The sequence below is a fragment of the Anopheles arabiensis genome, chromosome X, assembly GCF_016920715.1.
Source record: "Anopheles arabiensis isolate DONGOLA chromosome X, AaraD3, whole genome shotgun sequence".
NCBI lineage: Eukaryota > Metazoa > Arthropoda > Insecta > Diptera > Culicidae > Anopheles > Anopheles arabiensis.
This window is the reverse complement of record NC_053519.1, coordinates 7,294,113-7,317,918: the sequence shown is the minus strand read 5'-3', so window position 1 is coordinate 7,317,918 and position 23,806 is coordinate 7,294,113. Positions and strand designations below refer to the sequence as shown.

Genomic DNA, 23,806 nt, shown 5'->3' with positions numbered 1-23,806 from the left:
GTAGCGCGCACGGTTTCGTACGCTTTTCATCGGGCAACACTGCTGCTGGTTTTTCTCTCTTTTTTTTTTGAAAACGCAGCTTCCCAAACCGTGCGTTGCAGTTTTGTAACGGTCACCGTTTGTAACTCGCCCTTACGGGTACGGCAGGCAAAATTGGACGCAGGGGTAGGGCGGATGGAAGCGGTTGCTTTGTTTTTGCGCCCTTGTTTTAGGTACCCGGTGGTGCCTGGCAAGAACCGGGCAGAGGGGATTGTTTTAGTTCGTTGTTGGCATTTTTACCCTTACGCCAGGTGTTGGACCGTTGGAGATTTTAAAAATTTTGAATTTTTGGCATCAAACCGTTTGGTGAAGTAATTTGAATGCTGACCTGTAACAGCTTCGAAGGACCAAAGCTATCAAAAATATAATTTTGTATGTAATAAAACATGATAGCCAGAGATTACTGATTATAAATCTTAATTAGGGGAACGCGGGGCAAAATGGGCATGTGGGGCAAAATGGGCACCCTCTATTTAAGCATTATTTGACTACAAAAATACTTTCTAATGCTCAAAATGTATTCATTAGAGTGTTCTATGAACACCATGTAAGTATCATAACCCTTACATAATAAATAACCAAGAAAAATGCAAAATAAGGTTTAGTAGCATATTGATATAATTTTTGCCACTTCAAAAATAAGCTTAAACCATTGCCACAGGGATGTGTTGATGTTTTACATGATATGTTTTTAAAGATATGATATTTCTTTACAATTTGTCTGAAGAAATCAAGGCGATTGAATGCGTATTTTTACTAATATAACAAAAATTACAAAAATGCTTCACGTGGGGCAAAATGGGCAGTTACGCTTGGGGCAAAATGGGCAGATGCTTTTGACATACGGCGCTTGGTGAGGCTATGGTGTTGTATTTGTCGCCTCAATAATGATAACAGGCACAGCTTCAAAAGATTCAGTTTTGTAGATTTAAACGTGTAAAAACTGTTTTAATTTTGATAACATATTTTTGGAAGAATTTGAAGGGCTTTCCTGACCAGCAAAACAAAAGATAGAACGAAAATACATTTCACGAAACGTGTGCAAAAGCATAGACCATTACCTACGCGCAGTTGTTGTGGCCCATTTTGCCCCAGTGTATTGACGTTTCACAGTTTGTTTACATATGCCCATTTTACCCCGCGTGTCAAAAAAGCTTCTCGTAAAACATCAACTTTTATTTTACATTATTTTCATATATTTAAGTTGTTTTCGTTCTATGTGGCAATTTTAGTTCATAGATAAATGGTGGAGGCATACAATAATGAAAGAAAAATTGTGTTTTGTGGCATATTCAAAGGGATATTCAGTAAACTGCTTAACATGCCCATTTTGCCCCGCTTTCCCCTACTAAAAGAAAGGCGTATTGCAGTGCATCATGACAGGTCTATAAGACATCGAACAGCTGACAGAGCACCTATCGAACAGAGTCGTGTTTGTTTGTCTCGTTCGATTGGTCCCAGAGCGCCGCCTCATTTGAAATTAACACTCTCCAAAAAAGTTGACTCCTGATACTGAAAGTGTTGCATCAATTTGAATTTAAAAAAAAATCTAATTATCAAAAGCATCGATTAACAGTGTGCGTTGAAGCTGTACGACTAATTGGATTTTTAAGAATAAAAAAAAAAATCAAATATTGGGTCAAAATGATATTGTAAAAAACTAACACACAAATACATGTTTTCTCACAATTGCAGGAACATTGTTGTATTTTTAAACTTTATTTTTAAACTTCTTCTTCTTCTTCTTCTTTGGCTCAATAACCAGTGTTTAGTGACTTAATCGAAGGATAGTCAAATCCTGCGTAGGGAACGGACAGGTCCATTCGGGACTTGAACACATGACGGGCATGTTTTTAAGTCGTACGAGTTGACGACTGTACCACGAGACCTTAATCTTTTAATCCTAGGATGTCAACGTTGAACAATTATTTTTGAATATACAGTCTGTTCCCGAGTTACACGGTTCTCGACTTATGCGGATTCGGAGATACGCGGTTTTCTAAATCATCATCTTAAAAAAAAAAAAAAAAATCAGTACAATTTGCTTCAAGTTCGGTATAAATTATATTTTTGCCAACAAATTGAAACCGCCTAAAAGCCAGAAATATTATAATTTTCTGCACGAATCATATCAAATAAATGATAAAGTGTATAAAAGCACTAAATTAAATAAAAAACTCCGAGTAATCAATAGTATTTTAGTCAAAAAACGTGAAATTCGACATACGCGGATATTCGAGTTATGCGGATTCGTCGGAAACGCAGAAACCGCGTAACTCGAGTACAGACTGTACAGTATTTCCCCGAGTTAGGCGAATAATGCGTTCCGGAGACATACGCGTAACTCGGATTTCCGCGTAAGTCGAATATCACGTTTTACAGCCAAAATATACTTTATTTATCATGATTTTTGGTAGAATTTAGTTCATTTATGTAATTTGGTACTTATTTGATGCAATCGGTGTAGTTTTCGGTTATTTCCGTCTTTTTATGGATTTGAAATTTTTGAAAAAAGGCACATTATTTTTCATTTAACAATTGATGGAGAAAATTGTACTTTTTTCACATCTAAACTGTCAAAAATAAAAATTCGCGTAACTTGAATTCGCGTAACTCGAGTGTCGCGTAACTCGGGGAAATTGAGGAAATTATTTGAATGAAAAAGTTGATATGACTTAGGGGAAGGTAGGTAAAGACGGATGCGTTAAGGTAAATGATAAAAATCTAAGGATACATAGGTGCAACGACCATGAAAATGTGCATACATTATCTTATACTCATGTTTTATCAGAAAATGTGTTGAAACTTTTAAGTTTTCATCGATTTTTGCGTTTTTCATTCATGAAGAAAAACATGATTTTTTTTCGTGCAGTTTTGAAATGTTCGGATAAGCCTTCGCTTTCCACGTTCTGGTACGTTTATAAACCAATTCTTGGCCAATAGCAACGACGATTCATTCAGCCGTGAATTTAGGAATTGTAAGCATCGCTTCTAATAAAACGTAGAATGCAGAATCTAAGGCATCTTTTTTAATATCGGGCACAGTGGAGGTTGCTTTAGGAAATTATTCCGCGGAAAGTCCGCGACCACAGCTTATTTGAGGGACTTGTTAATAGGTCCAGCCATTTCTAACATTGAAGATTGAACTTTTTGATATCTGTAAACCCATAGAATCTCTCATCTATTCCTGAACGATGTCATATCAATGCCTAATCTTTTTATTGCTTGAAGTTGTCCAAGTCGTGTCAAAATATTGGATTTCGTGAAGCGCCTCATCAGCGTCGAGCGAGTAATATCATCACGCATGACTGCTATTTTGACCGGTGTTTCATTCCTCGCTTATTTATTACTTTTTCTAGTTGCGTAATGCTTTATATCTTCAACATACCCTTATATAAGGTGTTTGAAGAAATATATTCAACACCAATTGATATAATAAGTAAAATAACTCAACAAATTCGGTGTCCATCTTGCCCTACGACAAAGTGTCCGTCTTTGTCCAGCAGAAAACAAGATTTTTGAATTCTTTCATTCTCGTTCTTTCGCCAGCTTTTTGCTTAACAATCATGACAAATCGTTCATGTAATAAAACTTCCAAAAATATAAACCATGCAAGTTACAGAGCTTAAGACCCGCAGTTATCAAATTAGATCCACAAAGGTGAGCACGATTAAAAATTTATTTTGTTCGTGAATTTAACCAATTTCGCATATATTACACAAAAAATGTTCTCAAATGTGTTGTTTTACCTTCAGTTTAGTTTGGATTCTTCATTGTTGAATTACACGAAAATAACCTTTGTCATGCATTTATGAGAAGCGTTCATCTTACCCGCAGTGTCCGTCTTTACCTACCTTCCCCTAACACTTCTTGAATGCCTCGAGAAATATGTTTTACTAGAACTCGCTAAACAAATTAAAAAATAAAAATTATTACTATTATTAATAAATTATCTACATTTTACGGATTGTGAAGTATGTATCTCTTTTCCGTCGAATTTGAATAAAAAAAAAAATGTCATACCCAAGTCTGCTTGTTGTCCAGCGAATAACATTTTCCTGGAATTGAAAAACATCTTTTTTTTTATTATTTAGTTTTATTTGGTACAAGATTTACTCCGTCTACGTCCACCTATCTGGTTACATGGAGAGGAATGCATTTTACATGGAAGAATGCAGTTTAGCGGATTATAAAGCTTATAGCTCTTGCTCTAGGCATCATATCAGTTTGAAGCTAGTGATTGCTAGTGAAGCTAATTTGTGTATCTAATATAGCTATATCTAATATAGTATAGCTTAAAATTTCAATATTTCATAAATATAAATATTTTTATTTTACCAAAGCTTACCAGATTCATGTCATTCGATCTGCTTTGACGAGGAGAATTTGCCGAACGCTTTGAATTATTGACTTTTTTTTTTAAATTCAATGTGCCGTATGTTTATGTTACGAACTGTAGGTGCGAACGGTAGTATTGATGCGATTATTAATATTTTAAATTCTGAACAGTTTTTGTACTACGAGCACGTGTTTACATTACAAGATGCGCATACGCACCGTCAGTAGATGTTATGAAGCGCATCAACTCTTGCTACGCCGGATGGAGTTTGATTTCAATCCGAACCGTCCCTCTCGGCCGATGAAGCTAAATCTTAGGCAGTCAATGCATTTAAAGGGAGCTGTTTAGTTTCTCTATGTTCCAGGCTTCTCCAATGTCAATGTTCGGGAAATCACACTACCGTGTACTGTTTTAATTGCGATGTAAACTTCTGATATTGGGTTTGAACAGTCTAACTGATTTGAATCCGGCTCGAAGGACTGCTGAGACTTAGCTTAGCGGGAAACTCCCTTTCTTATTGTGTGTTGCGTGTGTCGCCACACCCAAACAGACCCTTCGGATGTTTCAGCATGCAGAAAAGTGATCCTAAAATCCCCCCGCAAAAACACAGTAATACGTGTGAGCGAATCGTTTAGATTCGTTTTTATTTGTCAAATGTCGTATTTAAGGGCACGCGGAATGGCACAATATGTATGGCACGGGCCGTGGTGCTTTCCAACTGCCCCCGGACAAACGCGCATGCAGGACAGGGTTAGTGGGAGAAAGGCGGTCAGTGGCGGCAAACTAGCTGGGGGAAGGTTTGGATTAGCTCGACGGAGTGTTGCGCTAGTAGGGGGGTGGAATTGCTATGCTTTAAAGCAATCGCTTCTCTCTCTCTCTCTCGCTCTAGCCCTCGTGAAAAGATTTGCGTGGTACGGGGGGCGCCGGGAATGAACCGCTAGACGAACGCATCGTGCAGGTCGGACGCGTTCGCCTCCTCGTCCTTGGCAATCTCCGCGCACCGGGCGGTCAGATCGTCCTCCTCCAGCTCGAGACACTTGCCCCACTCCTGCAGCGAGATGCGGTGGTCCCGGTTCGGGTCGCAGCTCTCCAGGAACGGCGCGATGCAGTGCTCGAGCGCGAACAGCGGCGCCCGGATCGGGAACAGCTCGTGCCGCGACACGGTGTTGTCGTGCGGGTGGCCGTCCAGCTCGCACCACTTCCAGATCGCCGCGTTCGTCCAGCGCTTGGTCATGTTCGACTCGGCCTCGTGCTCGAGCGCCAGGTACGCGTCCGGCAGCTCGTTCCGCAGCGCCAGATCGCGCATCACGTTGAACAGCCAGTCGCGCATGCGGCGCGGAAAGTCGGCCAGATCGTTCTCGCTGCACTCCGGCATCTCGCGGCAGGTGCCGTAGTAGTCGATGTGCACGTGGCGCAGCTCCTCGTGCCGGCAGCCCGGATCGGCCGTGTTGCACAGGCAGCGCTGCCGGTGCACCTCGCAGGCCGAGTCCCACGTTTCGTTCCGGTTGGTGCACACCTTGCGGCGCGGGTCCGTCTCCGGCGGGCACTCCGGGATGCAGACGCACTCGCCCCGCTGCTCGGCCACGTTCGCGCGGCAGACGCGCCCGGCACCGCACCGCACGCCCTTGCACGGGTCGATCAGGCGTGGCACGCGGCCCTCGATCGGGCCGGCGTCCTCCGACTCACCCGCACCGGCCGGCTGGCCGTAGTGTTCGGCCGCGATGCGGTTGGCCAGCTCGCGCGCCATCTGGTCCTCCAGCTCGTAGTCGCGGCTGACGTGCTGCGACTCGATGTGGCGCAGCAGCTCCTCGTCCTCCTCGTCGAACTCGTTCAGCAGCTCGTCGATGTCGTCCGCGTGGGCGGGCGGGGTGTGCAGGAGCGCCACCAGCGCCACCAGTGCGACGGTCAGCTGCACCAACTGCTGCATCCTCGATGCCATCGTTCGTCGGCCCGTTGCACAAAAGCTGGGACAAGACGCTGGCGAGGGGGAAATAGGTGAGAGAAGGTAAAGTTAGATGGTTAGTAGATGGAAATGTCAATGGAAAATCCGGTTCGAAGGACCAATGGCTAAACCCCAAGACAAGGTTCGACGGAACTAGCGTTGACATTTACAATTGATTGCATTTACAATTGGAGATAGAGCGACAGAGAGATGCATTGAATGAAAAAGCGAGAGAGAGAGAGAGAGAGAGAGAGAGAAAGAGAGAGAGAGAAAGAGAGAGAGAGAGGTAGACAGAGAAAGCGAGAAAGAGAGAAAGAGAGAGAGAAAGCGAGAAAGAGAGAAAGAGAGAGAGAGAGAGAGAAAGCGAGAAAGAGAGAAAGAGAGAGAAAGCGAGATAGAGAGAAAGAGAGAGAAGAAGGTAGGAAGAGAAATAGAGAGACAGAGAGAGAGACAGAGAGAGAGAGAGAGAGAGAGAGAGAGAGAGAGAGAGAGAGAGAGGGGGGGGAAGGAGAGAGAGAGAGGGAGAGAGCGAGAGAGAGAGGAAGAAGAATTGTTAATGCTAATAATCTCTTCCAGTGTTCATAAAATGCATCAACAAAAATTAATTTATTTCCGCAATTTCGCGATACAATCATGCTAGACTTGCTTGATCTTTATAGGCCAGTTTTTAGGTCCTGATGTAGAATTTGAAGTTAAAGTCTGAGAGTAGAGTATGGGTTATGGACCTGGGGGCTTAAGGAACTGTCCATACGTTCCTGTCTAAGTACTTGGATAATATAAGAACGTAGTTATTTAGACGCTAGTCAGAAGAGATAGAACTAAGGTCTAGGGAGCGACTCCAAAGGTATTTGTTTTCGATACCTAGTTGAAGTACGATAATAAGATCTTCAAGAATGCGACTGATAAAGGACGTCAATTACAAATAATATGGCAAATACATTTGGCGCCGTAATGGTCAACGCGATGGATCTTCCCCCAAGGTCCCTTGGAACACTGAGTGCCAGTAGGACTTTGCGAAAGTTTGAAGACTTCAATTATCTGCCAAGGTTCCATGTTATAACCCTTATCTGACACACTTTAGGTAACAGTTTGCTCTTTTAAAAAAATGCTTTCAATCTTATCTTCCTGTTGGCGACCTTTCTTTTCAGCACTCGTTCTGCATCATTAAAACGAGCCAGCCGTCACAAGGCTCCATGTCTGTGCGAGGAAACAGATGCGTTTTTAAGACCATGGTGCATCATCTTTTACGTTGCTGCCAATTTGCAAACGGCGGCATCAGGAAGCCGCCCTAACACGTTGCGCTCGTCGCGGTAATTAAGATTGGTTTAAGATCGTAAAACTTGCTCACTCGGTCGGTCGAGCGGCAGCAGCGCAAGATGGTAGACCCTCCTTGCGCGATGATGCAATCTCTGCCCGTACGGGTAATAAAACGCTGACACGGCTCGCATGACCACGGGCAAGACACAATGTTTCGCCAGTGCATATGTTTGTGCCGTTGGTGCACTGCGCCGGCACCAGCAAAGACCTGCACGCTTCATTCGTCCAGGCTCGCATATTATTGGAGCGAAAGTTACGAAGTGGCACTGGAGCAACAAGAAGAAAGAAAGGCACCGCACCGCAAAGGCAACAAAAAAAAAAGGAACATTCTGAGATCATCATCATTGGAGCGATGGAGTGGGAAGTGGGAAGCAAAATCTCACCAGCCAGCTGCTTATTAAAGCTACAGCGTTGTCGCCAACGCTCTAGCCAAGGCACACATGTGCCACAAATCTGTGTCAGAACGAGTTGGGGAGGGAGCGTTCTAGGCGGAAGTGGCGCAACCGCAGCGTACTTCCGATGCGATAAAAAACACACACACACAGCGAACACAGTCTGAGCGAATTTTGTTGCGACGTAGCAAGTGCGGAGCGCAGGAATGCGCAAGATGCAAAACGGGCCACATGGGCAAGGAAATCAAACCGACAACCGTCCTGCCAAATGCTGATGTCATACGATGCGTTTTCGGAGAATCGCGTGGCAACAACGGAGAGGCAAGTGTTTGTGTTTTGTTGCGGTTGCTTTCGGTTATGCTTTCGTTAGAGACTGTTTGGGTTTGAGCGTTCGCTGCAAGGAACAAACCTCCTGGAACCGAAAGGGGACATACCACCGCATTGGCAAACAGTAATAATACTGTACCAGAAGTACTGTTTTGATGATGAATCTCCGCCCTCGAACTCTCCAGTTTGATGAGCGATATTATCCAAACAATCCCTAGCAGGGCCTTGCATGGAGTGTTCCTGGAGTTGCCGACCGCACGCTGCACTTAGGGAAAATGAGTGGTCGTTAAAGTTAAAGCATAGACATAGCTTAACGTAGCCCGACCCCTCGTCTGCAGATGCACTCGAGATCCTGCCTTTGGAATCCCGTCCTCTTACCCGGACATCACCCTTTGATTCTCGGTATCGGACCCGCTATGGAGAGGTTTCCAAAAACCGAAAACCAACCGAAACCTCCACCGGTGGGTTATTTATAACGACACCCGAGTTGTCTGTAAACAGTGCTGTACCGAGTTGAGCTTCGGTGTACCCGTACACTCACCCCCCTCTCGGTACATTGTCCTGCCACACCGGGAGCGTTTACAGTTTCAAAATCCCCCGTGAGGGTGTCTGGTTGGCGCTGGCAGATGAGACGTTTGCGCAAGCGATTAATTGCTGACGTTGGTCTGTGGTGTGAAGTAACATCCTGTGTACCGTTTCGGGGCGACATTCGGTAACACTGGCAGCTTCGGTGTGGAGACTGCTTCCGCCGCAAAAGATGCCGCGGTTGCAGAGCGCGCGAGGTTATCAGTTTGATTGAAGGTTAGGCTTGGACCGTTGGAAGGAACTTGTCGCATCCGTACCGGACCGCGATAAGCGACCACATAAGGTCCGATTGAAGATGTAGCCATTGCTAGGCACAGCGTGGAACAATTTGAAAACCAGTACACAGAACCTACTTTGAATAGGTTCCAGAAGACCTAACGACTCCCAACAGTCTTGAGGAGTAAGGTCAGGTCACAGTTCCCAACATCTCTCAACCAGCTACTCCAAACTTTAATCTACACTTACTTTGAAGATTTCTATTTCCTGTTGGTGGATATCGTTGAAGCACAGAATACTCCCAAAGACCCAAGGACTTGGTGCACCAGTAAACAATAACACTACACGGTAGCTGCGGCAGCTCCGGAAGCACGTCGCTTGCACCCGATTTGGTGGCGTCCGATCGGCACGATCGTTAGAGCCAGACTGACTCGTCTCGGGCACAGAGAGTCGACCCGAACCCGTCGGGATGGGATCTCGTGGGCGTCCGGGGTGATGATGACTCTTCCCGGCCAAGCGAAGCAAGCGAGAAAACGCTCGCCACACTCCCTCCACAGTCGGCCGGGGCTGGGGCAGGGCGGGCGGGAACTGTTAAAGACAAAACCATAAGACCCCGCCGGATGATTAGCTCGTGTATGAGATGTGAGATTGCGCGCGCGCGCGCTCGCTTCCTCAGAAGAATGTGCCGAAGTGAGTTCTGAAGTTTCGAATGGACCGGATGGACGGCCGTCCCTGCAAACCTCATTCGCTTGCCGACATTTGCACATGCGGTGAAGTAATTAAGGGCGATCTGTATGTGTGTGTGTATTTGTTTGATACGCAAAAAGTGCTGCTAAGGTCGTTAATGTAGGGAGGCGGAGGGTCGTGCACTTCTTGAAGCTGATGTGATTGCCGCATGGTTTTAATCTCCCTCCACTAATTATTTTCAGTTTAGATGTCTTGAGATGACACGAATGAAGCCCGAGCGAAGTCTCTTTAATGTAGAGGAAAATAACACAAAAGATGCATAACTGCAACTCTGCCAGACCTACCAGGGCGATCTCCGGGCGTCTAGAAGAGCGAACGGGAAGCGGGGGGATCTAACAGGCCGTCACGTGTTGTCGGGTAATGGGCACGCCTCCAGCCAGCATGCCAACACATCCTAATGGCATTGCGAAGGAAAAAGAACCCTATCTGAAGAACGGGGGAGTCGCAAGAAGAAGAGGAGGAAGAGGAAGGAAAAAAAACAAACGCTTCCGCTTCTTCGCCCAAGATAGCGCTCGTATTACGTATCGGTCTGCGGCAGCTGCGTTTTCCGTTAGATCGTACTGCTGCCATACTGCCTCGTTTATCGAGCGTTCTGTATATGTGTGTGTTCGGCATTGCTTTCACAGGGTTTTACGAGAGCAGTTCAAAAAATGACACCATTTCCGTTTGTCCCAAATTCAAGCAGCACCGACAAATCTTCACAAATCTTCAGGAACTCCCCAGTAAGTCACACCAGTAAGATCAGAAAGCAGTAGTACTAGGAGATAGGCAAAGGCACTAGTTTGATGAGGCTTTATTAACAGATATACAGGTAGCTTTTGTTACACTGGAAGGTAGTAATGATAATGATTATGCTAAAACCTTTCCCAGCAAGGCCGCTTGGTGCGTCTTGACTTGCATATGTTTAGCGACCTCCAGAGGTTTAAACAATGATTGTTGCATTAGGAAGAAACTTTCATCTATATCTCCCAGGATCATACAAAAAATCAATTACACACAGGTTGCCCTCGAAATAGATGTTTTTTTGTTGTATCTCACAACAAAAGAGGGATTACACTTGTATTTCGGCTTACGAACATCGACATGGACAGGCAGGAGTATTAAACGTTCGACACTAAATCTCAAAAGCACACATTAACATACAGATACAGTACTCTTTTGTACACCAATTTTTGTTTCTGCTCATGCTAGATAAAAGGCTAGTAATATCCTGCATTGCTCAATACTTCCTGTTCACTTTTTCTCACTACCTTTCAGCGTGCCTTGGGAGGGTCAGAGGACCTACGCCTAATTGCTAACTCGCGCACACTCCACACTACAGATCAATCGCAAAGCAGACGATAAAGCACACGGAGGGGGGAAGAAAAGAGATGGCTTAGTGGGTCGGCTGCTTGCTTAAAGCTATTCGGGTTGGCAAAAGTGAGGTTCCCTTGTTCCTTCCCTAATTGAGCCCCATCCAGGGGCATCGTGCTGCCTTGAGCGGGTAGGGTAGATTTTGTCTATACAATTTTAAATACAACCGTGTTGTTTTATTTTGCTTCTGTCCGTTACTTGTTAAGCCCTATAGCAGAGCGGAAGCAGTAGCTGCTGCTTTCATCTCATGCCCTTTGTTATAACACATCTAACACAGCTGCCGTAAGTTAGTAGTGCCTTAACGCTTGCCCTAACACTACACTAATGGACCTAAGTGTTCGCCTCTGTACAGCTTGCCTTGCTCTGCTTCCTTATTCCGCGTCCCCTGCGGACTTTCCACGTCCCATCGAACTCTTACACTATGCCGTATGGATTAAAGGATAGGAAATATTATAATAATAATAATCGAAAATAAAACCCTGCTAAACGATTATCGAAATGCGTTATTGGCGTTATTATGTTATTTGTCCCGCATCCGCCCTCACCGGCGGAATGGGGTGATGATGCGTTCGGTCAGGTAGCGGCGGACCAGGCAAAGTACCGGCAGTCCGAGCCCGATTCATATGTTGGTCGACTCGATCGCCGCATTGTCGAGCGGCCCCAGCCCGTCCCCGTAGTCCAGCTCGTCCTCCGGCGCGAAGTCGTCCAGGTCGTGCTCCTTGTTCTCGGGACAGTCGCGGCAGCGCGACTCGTTGATGCCGTAGTTGAGACAGTACTGGCCGATGCACTCGCAGCAACCGTCGTGGAACCAGCTGAGGGAAAGAAGCGATTAGTGTGCGCCTATCGATCGGAATGTTCCGGATTTTCGGGGTAAATGATATCTCACCGATAACTGCTGGCACCCATCGTCCGGCAGCTCTCCTTGCACTTGTTCCAGGACATGCACTGGGCCTGGTAGGCGACGGTACAGTTGACCGTGATTTTGTTCGGATCCTCGTACTTCTGCTTCAGATCCATGTCGGTCGAGTCTGAAAGTGAGAGGCAGCGTTTAGTTGCCGATTGTTGCAATTGCAGGGTTTTGGAGTTTCTTGAATTCGATATTTTTTGAGCGATTTTTTAATATTTTTTTTCGCAAAATTTGTTGCATCATTTGATTGAAAAAGCATGTCAGCACAGTGCCAAAACACACTGAAACATGGTAAGGAAATAAAATTTATAAAAATAAACAAAAACTCCTGGAACCAATTCAAACATCTTGCGAAACAAACATTAAAATCGAATTAAAAAAAAAAAAGCCTTTAACCAAACCCCACCCGAGGAACGCTACTCACGGACAACGTATTTCGTCGCACCGTCACCCTTCGGCCCGTACAGTGCCGCATCGATGTCGATCGGGAACGAGATCACCTTCCAGCGGCCCTGCGCATCCTGCTCGGACGTGATCACGTCGTACAGGTTCGGGAACCCCTCCAGGTCCTCGATGTGCGACTGCTTCGACAGCTCGTTGGACGTTTCGTTCGGCTTCGGGCACATCTCGAGACAGCTGCAGCACTCGGTGTACAGGTAGCTCAGGCACTCGGCGCACTCCTTGCAGCAGGTGCAGCTCTTCATGTCGCACTTGCAGCTCTGCGTCAGCATGCACTTGGAGACGATCGAGGCGCACACCATCTCGTTGCAGCTCGCCGCCAGCTGGACGCAGGTCAGCAGCACCAGCACGGCGCCGGCGAGCAGCGCGAACGCTTTCCCGTCCGTCCGCCGCCTTTCGCGCTCCATTGGTTGCGGTTTTGGAGTGGATTTTCGAGCAATCTGGGGAGGAAACGAAGGCGAAGAGAACAGGGTAAGGGGCAATGCTGATGGGATGCAGATGGGCAAGCACCGTTGTTCCCCCCAGAAATAGAAAAACGGGCGATACGTTAAAAAAAAACGATACGTTAAAGACACGCACACCACACAGAGAGAGGCTTCCGACAGTTCCACTTCCGCTTGATGCTTCTTCGAACCGAGACGCAATAAGGGTTGTCGGTGCGCTGCGGGGATGAAATTCTCTGAATTCTGCTTGAAGCGCTGGCTTCGCTTTGTTTACGTTCCCGGAACCACTCGTCCCTCTCGTTTGTTGACAAGATCTTATCAGGATCACGTTCAAGGAGCAACGGACATTCCGGAAGATTGTTCGACGTGCAAAACCCTTCCCACACTGACTGGCAGTCTCTAATGCACACACTAATATTAACCGGTCCAGTGCTAGGTTATGTGTCTTTCCAGCCTCTCTTTCTTTTTCTCTCTTATTCTCCTCCTCCCTCTCTCTCTCTCTCTCTCGGATCGTGCTAAGGTAAGATTCTCCAAAGTTAATTAATATGTAAACAAAACCGCATCTCCGCCTCGGTTGATCGTAAGCGGTGTGTGTTGATCGTTGCGTTGCGCTGAGCGTTGCTGTTTGAGCTGCACCTCGCCACCCTTTTACATGCCCCCTCCCCAACCAACCTCCCTCTCGCTGGTGCACATTCGGTACCAAGAAGGGGGGAGTGGGTTGGGGATGGCGTTGTATGATTGTAGAGGGCGCGTGAAGGAAATTGTGGCGAACCTGTTTCGCGTGCTGTTTTTCTTTCGTCTCGGCCAGCCAAGGCCAGTTTACTCCTGGAGTGTCTGTGTGTGTGTGTGTGTGTGTGTGTGTGTGTGTGTGTGTGTGTGTGTGTGTGTGTGTGTGTGTGTGTGTGATAGCTTTCTAGAAGCTGTGCCTAGGAAAAGTGGAAGGGGGAAAAGGGTGGGAACAGTGCACGATACATTCCAATCGCCCGGGGCCTGAGATCATTCTGCTGCGTTTGTTAGTTTTTGTTTGTCTGTATGCGTGTGCCTGTGTGTGTGTGTGTGTGTGTGTGTAAATCAACACTCAAGCAGGGATCTGGCTTATGTCTGGAAGGCATTTCCGTGTCTTCCTTCTCACTCGTGCTTGACTTGTTTGCCCTTCCCCAGCACGGCAACTATTTGTTGTTGTCGCACGAGTGTGGAAAATACTGAAATTGATTCCGTTTTTGTTTTATACTCGGCCGCAAACCCCTGCTTGATCTTCCATTAAACCCTAAACGATAACAAAAGGCTTACCAGTAGCACACAAAAACACACACACGCGCGCGCGACCACAGGCTGTGGGCTTGATCACGATCGCCTTCCTTTCTTTTCTTTTTTTTTTTGCTTCACACTCTGGACCTGCTTGCGATGTCTGTACGGAATTCCACCAAACGGTGACGGGACCGAATGTAACGCCGTTACGCAGTGTGTGCGTGCGCGCCCAACACCAAGCCGAACTGAAACCGATTCGGACGGCGGCGCAGGTCCCTACAGCATCCAGCACAGCTCGGGCAGCTACATCACGCGCAACGCAACACACACACACACACACACATGCGCATACTCCGGAATGGCACCAGCATTGTTGTATTGCTTGTTGGTTTGGTGTTTCGCTGTTTGTTTGGGTCAAGAAAGTTGGCCAGCTGTACTCTTCGCTCAAACAAGCGCGATGATGGTGGTGATGGGCGAATCGGTTATGTACCTGGAACGATAGCTGGAACGGAACAGGTACGGGATTTAGGGTCAGTCGAACCTAGTCTCGGCCGCGGTGACAGTACAAGATCTCTCAAGGATTTTTTGTTGTTTGACAACACTTTGCGAATTCGCCATAAGGTTTATCGAATGCTCCCTACATTTTTCAATTGGTTATTTCTCGAATGTTGACGTTGAATTTGAGAAGTAGGTTATAAATCTTGAGAATTACAGTGCACGCATCTGTTCAATCCATTCGCTCGTTAATCTGCACTTTTGTCAACCAATTTCATGAGTTTAATCAGTGTTCAGTCACAAGTAGCGAGATTTATTAAAAAAAAAAAGATGATAAATACCTCTCTATTTTTTTTAAATAAGTTCTCTAAAAGAAACGTGATTATCTATGAAATATGCAGAGTTTTCCAATTCAGTTTTTGATGTAAACATTGTTATTCACTGCATGCAAAATGTTGTTCCACATCGATCTGACATTTAATTTCCGTCACAATAATTTTCAAAATCTACAGCATGATTTTCAACACATCTCAAGCTGGATTGTGTTTGACAGTTCTTTGTTGTGTGTTAAAAATCATGTGTTGAAACTGAAATTTCTTTTTGAAACAAATAAACCATTTGACAGCTGTTGAAAAACATTTTAGATACGGTAAATAACAATGTTTATATTTGAAACTGACTTGGAAAACCCTGTAATAATCAATTCCTGAAGTGAGACAAAGCCGGTCTCGTAGTACAGTCGTCAACTCGTACGACTTAACAACATGCCCGTTATGGGTTCAATCCCCAAATGGACCGTGCCGCCATACGTAGGACTGACTATCCTGCTATGGGGGGAAATCTATTAGTCACTGAAAGCCAAGCCCACAAGTGGTACAGGCAGGCCTTGACCGACAACGGTTGTTGAGCCAAAGAAGAAGAAGAAGAAGTGAGACAAACATTGAAATAAAAAAATACCCCCCCACACACACACACACACACACACACACACACACACACGCGCACACACGCGCGCGCGCACACACACACACACACACACACACACACACACACACACACACACACACACACACACACACACACACACACACACACACACACTCACAAACACACATACACACAATTTATAACTTAATTCAATAATCCTCAAATAATTGCGAATTATCGGAAGTGAACTGCATTAAAATTAATCTTCACCATAATAATAATAATGCTAAAAAACATTTAAAGACCATGGAGAAAATCTCTCCAAGAAAAAATAAAGAAAAAGTGAAAATATTTTACTGGGAACAATAAAATAGATAAAAAAAAAAAAGTATTTGTACGAACGCTGATTGTTTTGGTATGAAACTTTAAACTACTTTCAACTACTTCGAGTAATGCGTCAAACTTATATAATTTTTCATTTTCAACGAGTTACTTAGGTATAATTAGCGCGTCCTTGTTGTGGACACTCGTTAAATGTTTACATCATTTTGATTTTGCTATTAAGTTAAGCAATATTACGTTTTTACATGCGTTGACAAATAATGTTTAAGATTTCTTTATTTGTCGTGGCGCCGCAGAGGGAAAAAAATGTTGAAAAATTTGTCAACTTTATCAAAACTGCTTGTCAACTGCAAAACAGCTCACACCTCTGAATATCATCGATATTTTGTTTAAGAAGTACTGAATAGGTACATAAATCATATAGAAACATGCATTTTAGCAACTTTACCATATCAAAGGGTCACAACTGCGTCAAATACGTGTTTTCGCTAACGTCAAATGTTGTCACCTTTAGTCAACTTTTGTAAAATTTATTTCCTGGCTGCTCCAGGTTATGAAATTTTGACAAAAACTAAACAAAGTGACAAAAGCCTACGTTTTGAAAAAAAAAAATGCCAGCATTTTGTCATTCCCGTGGCCTGGCGTCTATTTAAGGTCACTCAATAATTTTGTCCACCTACAAAATTCTACCGACCATAGTGAGACGATCGGTTCATTATTCCCGCAACTTTTCAACCAGTGCATGCAAGCTTGCTTGAAAAAAGATACTATGCGAGAAATATGTTTCCTGTCGAACGGATCTCAGCAAATTTAACGAACCGGCACTCAGCTGAGCACATCTACACTCAGTTTCTCACGATCGATCTGGTGAGCCGTATTTCTCACTTGCCACTCAATGACAGTGCTGCTCGCCCTTTGCGTCTTACTGGAATATGGACAAAACGTAGCAATAAAATATTAAAATATTAAACAATTTTTTTTAGTATTATTGTTTTTCTTCCAAGCATGAGCAAAATATAATTGCAATTTGAATTGAAAATATGATATACAAAATTTAAAAAAAGAAGAAAAAAAAAAGAACTCAACTGTTTGTTGGCCAGGCGATGGTAGCTGCACAGGCCGCCCATGCAGACATGCATGAGCGGTTAAAACGTGCAGACGCTAGTGCACGCTTGGTGGAAAAAAAACGTCGTGTCCGTTAGTCGTGTTTAGGTCGGGCAGCGAGCAGCATCAACCTGGATCCGTCGACCGTCGAAATTTCTCCGCTCGCAGTTTGTTTGGTTTCGTTACCCATTTTCCGCACCTTGGGTGCGTTGTGCGGGCAAAGAAAGTAGCGCCAACAAAGAGGGAAAAGTTTGACTGTGACATCAAGTGATTTAAAGTGATCAACTTCGGCACAAAAAAGGAGAAGAAATTGGTTAGTTTAAGAAAGTTTTTAAAGTTTTCTTGAAGCTCCCCTGGTCGGAGAGAAGGCCGGCACTGGTGAAACGGAGCATGTGGACTTGGAAGACGCGTGGATGATTGTGTGTTATAGTTACAGTTACAGTTTTGAAAGGTGAAACAAAAGGAAAAAACAACTCGTGTGTGACAGTCTCAAAACAGTAAGGGAAAAAAGGGGGCAAGCTAAGTAACGACCTTCCCTTTTACTGTACTGCCAAAAACATAAAATTACGAAAGAAAAGGGAGCAACGACGGCTCGGTTGCTTTTTTGTTTTGTTTTGTTGTTTTTGCAAACATCCCTTCGCGCTCAACCCAACGTCATCGTGTTCAACCGCAACCCAAAACGGGCAGTGCAGTCAAGCGAGGGCATTCGTCCTTGCTGTTCGAGCAACACAAACTAAAAGCCCGGCAAAGGATCGGACACAGGAGTCGGAACGGGGTGAAAGCCACCTCGTGGCACAAAACGGCACCAAAACGGCTCCCAACATGCTAGAGGTAAGTCGCTACCGAATTTTTACATTCTTTGTGTGCGCGTAATGTTTGTATATGTGTGTTTCCGTGTGCTCTTTTTGTATCCTTCTGTTTTTCCGTCTCTCGAGTGAACTGTTTTCGTCTGTAAGATAGAAATCTCCATCGAAAGAGTTTGGGGTTCGTCGCTTAGCAACTGAAATGGGTATTTTCGATTTTATTTTGTATTTTAAAGTCATGTATCAGTTTTTTTAATTTTCTTGATTCGGAGTCTTCAATAAGTTGTCATTTTGTCAAAAATCTCCCAATTATCTACGCATATAAATAGTACAACGAATGTACATGGCACTACAAGTCTTTTGTTTTGGCGAGCCCGCCAGGTACAGCGTTTGAAGAAACCCAAAAATTCGCAAAAAAGGGGGTGATTGCTTTCCCGTGAGTGAAAAGTGATAAAAGAAAACACGACCTCGTGATTTACAGACACACACCACCACTGGTTTGCTTAGGTTCCTCGCCTAGCCGCTAGCCAAAACGCTATCCGAACCGCTCGGGTGTGGCCAATTAGCGAATCGAAGCCGCCGGTCGCCCTGGCTTCCCCCTCTGGGCCGGAAAACTGGGTCAGCACTCCTTCCGTCGGGGCGGGCAGGGAGTGGGCAGTGGGCACTTGCGCTTGGGCGGCTAATTATTTCATTTTCATTCGCTTCCTTATCTCTTGAGCGCGCGCGCGCTTTTCTGCTGCTGTTGCTGCTTCTGACACGAACGGAAAAAAGGGAGCACGCGGTGGATTTGTGTCAAAATCTTGCGCGTTTTGTTTCGCGTCCAGATGAGCGGGGGTAGGGGCTTCCAAGGGGGTTTTTTGTGGATATCGTGATTGAATCCACAAGCGTACCTGATCGTTAGTTTTTCTGGGTGTGGACTGGGTATTCTAGCAAGGTAAGGCTGTAGTTTCATTTGAAAGCCGAATGAGTTTCGTAAAGTCCGGCAAAGCATTGTGGAAAAAACACACAGTTTTGATTATTATCCTCTCGTCAGCTTGATTCTTCAGGCACATTTTAAATCCTTGGCCTTAATTTCTTTTCGGAAGGTAGAAATTTAGGAAAGGATTCGGTCATCAAAACAAAACAAAAAACCCCAAAAAAAAGGCACAATAATGCCTGCTTTAGCGCATCCTGGTGTGCTTCCACGAAGGATTGCCTTTGGTGGGGTGTTTCGAAATCATTTCCCCTTTTTTTCGGGGTGTAATTTACACCATCTGAAGAACCGTTTTGGGTCCTCAAGCTCTATCACGGATGGTTTAATTTATGCTGCATGCATCCTCCCCATCCTAAAAGGAGCCCAGGTCAGGTAAAAGGCAACTCATCGTAACAGCAGCACAGAGCATACAAAATATACTTTTTATCGCAGACAAAATTGCCAAATTGCGAAAAAAAATCTGGAGACAGCGCATGTTTAATGTTTAGCAAATAAAACTTTGCTCGCAGCCCGACTTCAACGCTGCAAAATTGAACCAACACAAAAGCATCCAGCGTACGCACGCTGGAAGGGAAACTCGAGACATCACTGGCTCATTAGAGAAAGAGATATTTTTGCGATTTCCACATACACACACACACATGCTCAGGCTTTAACTCGCACGCAGCGTTTTGACAGATGGGCAGTGGAGGGAAAAACGCATCGCGCTTGCTTTTCGTTTTTGTTTCCCTTCCCCGTCTCTTTCGCTTCCTTTCGGAGCCCGCCGCACAGGAGAGACATGGGAAGAAAAGAGGTAAACTCGCGAACTCGCACAACGGGTCAACGACACACGACATCTTCGCAGCAGGGTTCGATTGCATTAAGATGTTGCCAAAAAAAAAACAAAAAAAAAAAAACAAAAAAAGACACAAGCGCCCCATCCATGTCTTGTGGTTCGCCCGACTTTAGCTCCTTTCAAAATTAATGCGCATCCAGCCAGCTCCCCAGCAAAGGTCGTTCAACGCGTCCGACTCTGCTCCTCCCTTTACAGATATCTCGCACACCCTCCACCCCCCCTGCCATTATGGTGAACCTTTGCCCCGCGGAACCTTATGACTGTGCTGTTGGCCCCCGGCCCTTACCTTTTATTAACGCCGGTGTTGCCCTTTTCTTACCCGCCCGTTTGCTGCCGGACAATAAACTCTCAGCTCACAGCACTGCAACGGTAATCATCAGCCCCAAAAAAAAAAAAAAAAAAAACAAAAACCTCAGACCCTTCCAAGAAGTGGAGCTGCTCTCGATTGGCCCACAAAAAGGGTTGGGTAATTTGTTGTTGGGAGTGTTCGGTCGTGTTTTTTGTGTAGCTCTCCACTTTTAGCTGGATGCGACCATGAACTCGTTTTTTCATTTGTGTTGTTGCTGTAGTAGAGATGTTAGTACATATCTTTTCTTATTTATTGGGCCAATACAGCTCCTGAGAATTAGATCGTTTCTTCCAAAGTGAACGAACGATATGGACAGCAAAAAAAAAAAAAAATAACACAAAGTTTGAAAATTGTTGCTGGGACACCCTTCGTGGGGTGCTGCACAGAACTTACGCGGATGCTGTTTTCGGTCTAGGGTTTAGATGCACGAAAGCACAGTCATCGCCGCGACAGTGACTCAATGGAGCTGCGTTGCTAAATGGGCTGGGCAGACGGCCAACCCAATGCGATCGGTGTAGGGTGGCTGAAGGCTAAGAGGAGGTTTATTTTTTTAATGCAAATTGACAACCAATCGAGTGTGGCACACCTCCAAGAATCTTGTGGCGTCGTCGGCGGAAATCACTCGTTTGCGCAACATGTATAATAAATGCTGGTAGAATAAGAAAATGGTAAACAAGCATAGGTATTACCAGAAGACATCTTTGCGAGTGGGATTGAAAAGTTTGAAGTTCTAACTGTGGATATTAGTCAGATCTTAGAATTTGCAGAATTGGAGGAGTTTAAGAAGTAGGTATAGGATGACGCATAGAAAGGGCCTTTCAGACTTAGATCCTGTCCATTATCCCTAACATCCCAAATGACTAATATCCAAAAGCATTCCAATCTTCAATTTCCAAAGTCATTGAAGTCTGACTAATATCTTAGAATTTGGGGTATTGGAGGAGTTTCAGAAGTAGGTACAGGATGCAACATGGAAAGGACCTATCAGACTTAGATCCTGTCCATTATCCCTAACAATGCCCAATGTCCAAAAGCATTCTGATCTTTAATTTCCAAAGTCATTGAAGTCTGACTTAGAATTTGCGATATTGGAGGAGTTTAAGAAGTAGGTACAGGATGACACATGGAAAGGGCCTATCAGACTTAGATCCTGTCCATTATCCCTAACATCCCAATGCCCCATGTCCAATAGCATTCTAATCTTTAATTTCCAAAGTCATTGAAGTCTGACTAATATCTTAGAATTTGCGGTATTGGAGGAATTTAAGAAGTAGGTACAGGATGACACATGGAAAGGGCCTATAAGACTTAGATCTTGTCCATTATCCCTAACAACCCAGTGTCCAATGTTCAAAAGCATTCCAATCTTTAATTTCCAAAGTCATTGAAGTAAGATCTTCAAACAGCTCCATCTATAATATCCCAGAACTAGGTATTTGGAAATTCCAACAGAACTCCAACGGCTGCTGGGCTAATTTTGAAGGCGCTCTCTGTCTCCATTCGAAGAACCGTTCCAAACTGACGTCAAACTACAGCAAAAACAACAGAAAACACACAAAGCTAAATGAAGCGATCGCGTCGATCACTTTTACTTGTGATCCCGTTTGCTTCCCATGTTACCATGGGCGCTTGGGATAAGAGAAAACGAACTTATTAAAAAAAAACTCGCTCAGGAATGGAAGACGCAAGCGGCACAAGGTTCACTTCCCGTACTCGTCCATCCGTCGTTACCGGTTGCTTCCGGGGAACCGGTTCTGGCTGGCCGCGAACAGGGAAGTGTGTCACACCACGCCAAGGAAAAAAAGGGAAAGTCCGCGAAAGCCTACCCAGGGGGAGATCTGGAGGGAAGCAACAATTTTGCAGTGAATGTTAACAAAAAAAAGAAGAATAAAGAAAAACAGCTCCATAGTTGTACATGAAACTGTGACAGTTCGGGTGACTGTCAGCTTGTCCCTTGTCGATTGATGCTCCCCCCCAAAATCCTCACGATCGCTTTTCGCGCGTTTCGATTTAAAGGGCCCTCCGGTTTTTTTTTACGGTTTGGGCTGTACTATCCCACGCTAGACAACTTGAAGGTACACCCTTCCAGCCTCTCGGCTCCAACTCGATTGGTCCGAAAATAGTGAAGGTCGATCTCACGCCGCCATCGATGAGTCAGCCAGTTCCTATTGGCGAAGAAACACCACCAAGTCCACACAAAAAAAAAAATGGATCAAAACCCGACCTCAAAACAACGACCAAATCGGTAGGACAGCGTTGGAAAATGGGTGTAAGAGGTTCCAAAATTTCCAAACGTATCAAACGATCTCCCCCGCGCGGTGTCATTTCAAAAGGTACCGGGCCAGGCGGAGATCGAAATCCCATCGATCACCAACACGCGCACGCGTACTTGGGTGAGGATTTATTTACAGGCAGGGTTGCTCTGTTATGAAGTCAGATCGCTATTAGTTTCTTTATTCATCGGACACATTTAAGTCTACAATAATTTCTTAAATGTTCTATACTTTAACCAAAAATGCTCACGGACCGCAGACTTTGAGCCATTTTCCGTTGGATCGATTCCAGACAAGTTGGCCATACGTCTATGGAAGGGTTTCATACTATACTGTACTTGAAAAGAACAATAAGATCCTCAATTCGAAATGCGAAATTCTCAATTTGAAAGTTAAATATAAAAAGAGGAAATCAAAGAAATTTGACAAATGAGCTGAAACAAATGAGTGCAGATTGATGGCAGACGAATGTTGGAGAATCATCTTTGAAATTGAGCCCAAACAACTTATCGAGTGCGTTCGTTTTGAAAGTCATGAAAAGACGTCTGGTGGTAAAGGAAGTTAATTGGTTGATGGAGCATTCAGTAAACTTTCTAATTCTATGATATAATGAAAATTTGAAGTAATTGTTTATGTCATGATGTTGACATTTAGTAGTTGAAATAAACATTTATGACGGATGATTGTTTGTACACGGTTTGTCAACATCAAATATGACAGATCACATCTATCCGTTGATGGCGAACAGTACATCCCGGAACAGAACGTTTGATCACTGTTGGAATTTTCAGACATCTCAGCAACTTGTAACAATCACCTTAGCAAACCCATCATCCAGCAAGAAGCGCCGAACCGACCCCTGCAGCTTCTGTGTACGATTGCTGTTGCACAGCAGACAAATGGTATAGGTTTTGGTAGACAAATGTCACGCTACCGAGGCGGTCGTCTCTTGCAACTTCCCGACTTTGTCCGCCAAAAACAAAAAAGAAAAAGAAAAAAAAAAACACCAGGAGTGGCATCCCTCGCCCTCGTTTCTAATACGAATCCGAGAGGCTGAAAGTTCGGTTCTGCCCTTGTACGGGCTGCACCGAGTGGCTTGAGCGAGGCGTTCAGGGCCGTGCGTTGGATGAGACGAGCAGCAGCAGCAGCAGCTCGCCGACGCACAGCAAACCCTTTTGCAGGAAGATGCACGCCAAAACCGAAAAAGGGCATCCGTGTGTGTGTGTGGGGGGGGGGGGAGGTCTCTTACATCACTACAAAGTGAAACACAGCGCATCTGATGCGTGTCGCCAAATCGATCGATCGGATCCGCGTGATGGATTATGAGGTATGGCCAACTTAATGAAACGGTTTAAGCTTCCTTTTTTCTCTCCCGCTTCTCTCTTGCTTGT

The 23,806-nt window shown here is 44.8% G+C and overlaps 3 protein-coding genes across 6 annotated transcripts in view; 1 reads left to right on the top strand and 2 right to left on the bottom strand.

Annotated features, from left to right (window-relative positions):
- Positions 1 to 4,991: 4,991 nt before the first annotated feature.
- Positions 4,992 to 9,611, bottom strand: LOC120906319 (SPARC). 2 transcript variants are annotated; one of them, XM_040317894.1, is made up of 2 exons: positions 9,407 to 9,611; positions 4,992 to 6,342 (listed from the first exon to the last, which is right to left on the bottom strand). In XM_040317894.1, the coding sequence occupies exon 2, from the start codon at positions 6,315 to 6,317 to the stop codon at positions 5,316 to 5,318; it is 1,002 nt and encodes a 333-aa protein (XP_040173828.1). In that variant the 5' UTR covers positions 6,318 to 6,342; positions 9,407 to 9,611; the 3' UTR covers positions 4,992 to 5,315. The 2 variants fall into 2 exon arrangements, with proteins under 2 accessions (XP_040173828.1, XP_040173827.1); XM_040317893.1 differs by having other exon boundaries at positions 4,992 to 6,355; positions 9,407 to 9,610.
- A 1,058-nt stretch (positions 9,612 to 10,669) lies between these two features.
- Positions 10,670 to 14,624, bottom strand: LOC120906252 (protein twisted gastrulation-like). 2 transcript variants are annotated; one of them, XM_040317790.1, is made up of 4 exons: positions 14,357 to 14,624; positions 12,589 to 13,063; positions 12,144 to 12,285; positions 10,670 to 12,069 (listed from the first exon to the last, which is right to left on the bottom strand). In XM_040317790.1, exons 2-4 carry the CDS (start codon positions 13,028 to 13,030, stop codon positions 11,877 to 11,879), a joined length of 777 nt encoding a protein of 258 aa, XP_040173724.1. In that variant the 5' UTR covers positions 13,031 to 13,063; positions 14,357 to 14,624; the 3' UTR covers positions 10,670 to 11,876. The 2 variants fall into 2 exon arrangements, with proteins under 2 accessions (XP_040173724.1, XP_040173723.1); XM_040317789.1 differs by lacking the exon at positions 14,357 to 14,624 and adding an exon at positions 13,203 to 13,688.
- A 2,578-nt stretch (positions 14,625 to 17,202) lies between these two features.
- Positions 17,203 to 23,806, top strand: part of LOC120906176 — a 36,212-nt gene continuing 29,608 nt past the window's right edge. Inside the window, exon 1 of one of the 2 annotated variants that reach the window (XM_040317671.1) lies at positions 17,203 to 18,013. Coding sequence is in view for 1 of the 2 variants with exons in the window: in XM_040317672.1 (XP_040173606.1) it covers positions 18,005 to 18,013 (9 nt within the window). In the remaining variant the exon portion in view is untranslated. The remainder of the gene's footprint in view (positions 18,014 to 23,806) is intronic. The other variant, XM_040317672.1, reaches the window with a different exon arrangement.

Coding starts and splice junctions, on each gene's coding strand:
- LOC120906252 (XM_040317790.1), bottom strand. CDS start 13,030: ATGGAGCGCGAAAGGCGGCGGACGGACGGGAAAGCGTTCGCGCTGCTC. Junction 12,286..12,588: donor TGCGACGAAATACGTTGTCC/GTGAGTAGCGTT, acceptor TCTCACTTTCAG/ACTCGACCGACATGGATCTG. Junction 12,070..12,143: donor ATGGGTGCCAGCAGTTATCG/GTGAGATATCAT, acceptor TCTTTCCCTCAG/CTGGTTCCACGACGGTTGCT.
- LOC120906319 (XM_040317894.1), bottom strand. CDS start 6,317: ATGGCATCGAGGATGCAGCAGTTGGTGCAGCTGACCGTCGCACTGGTG.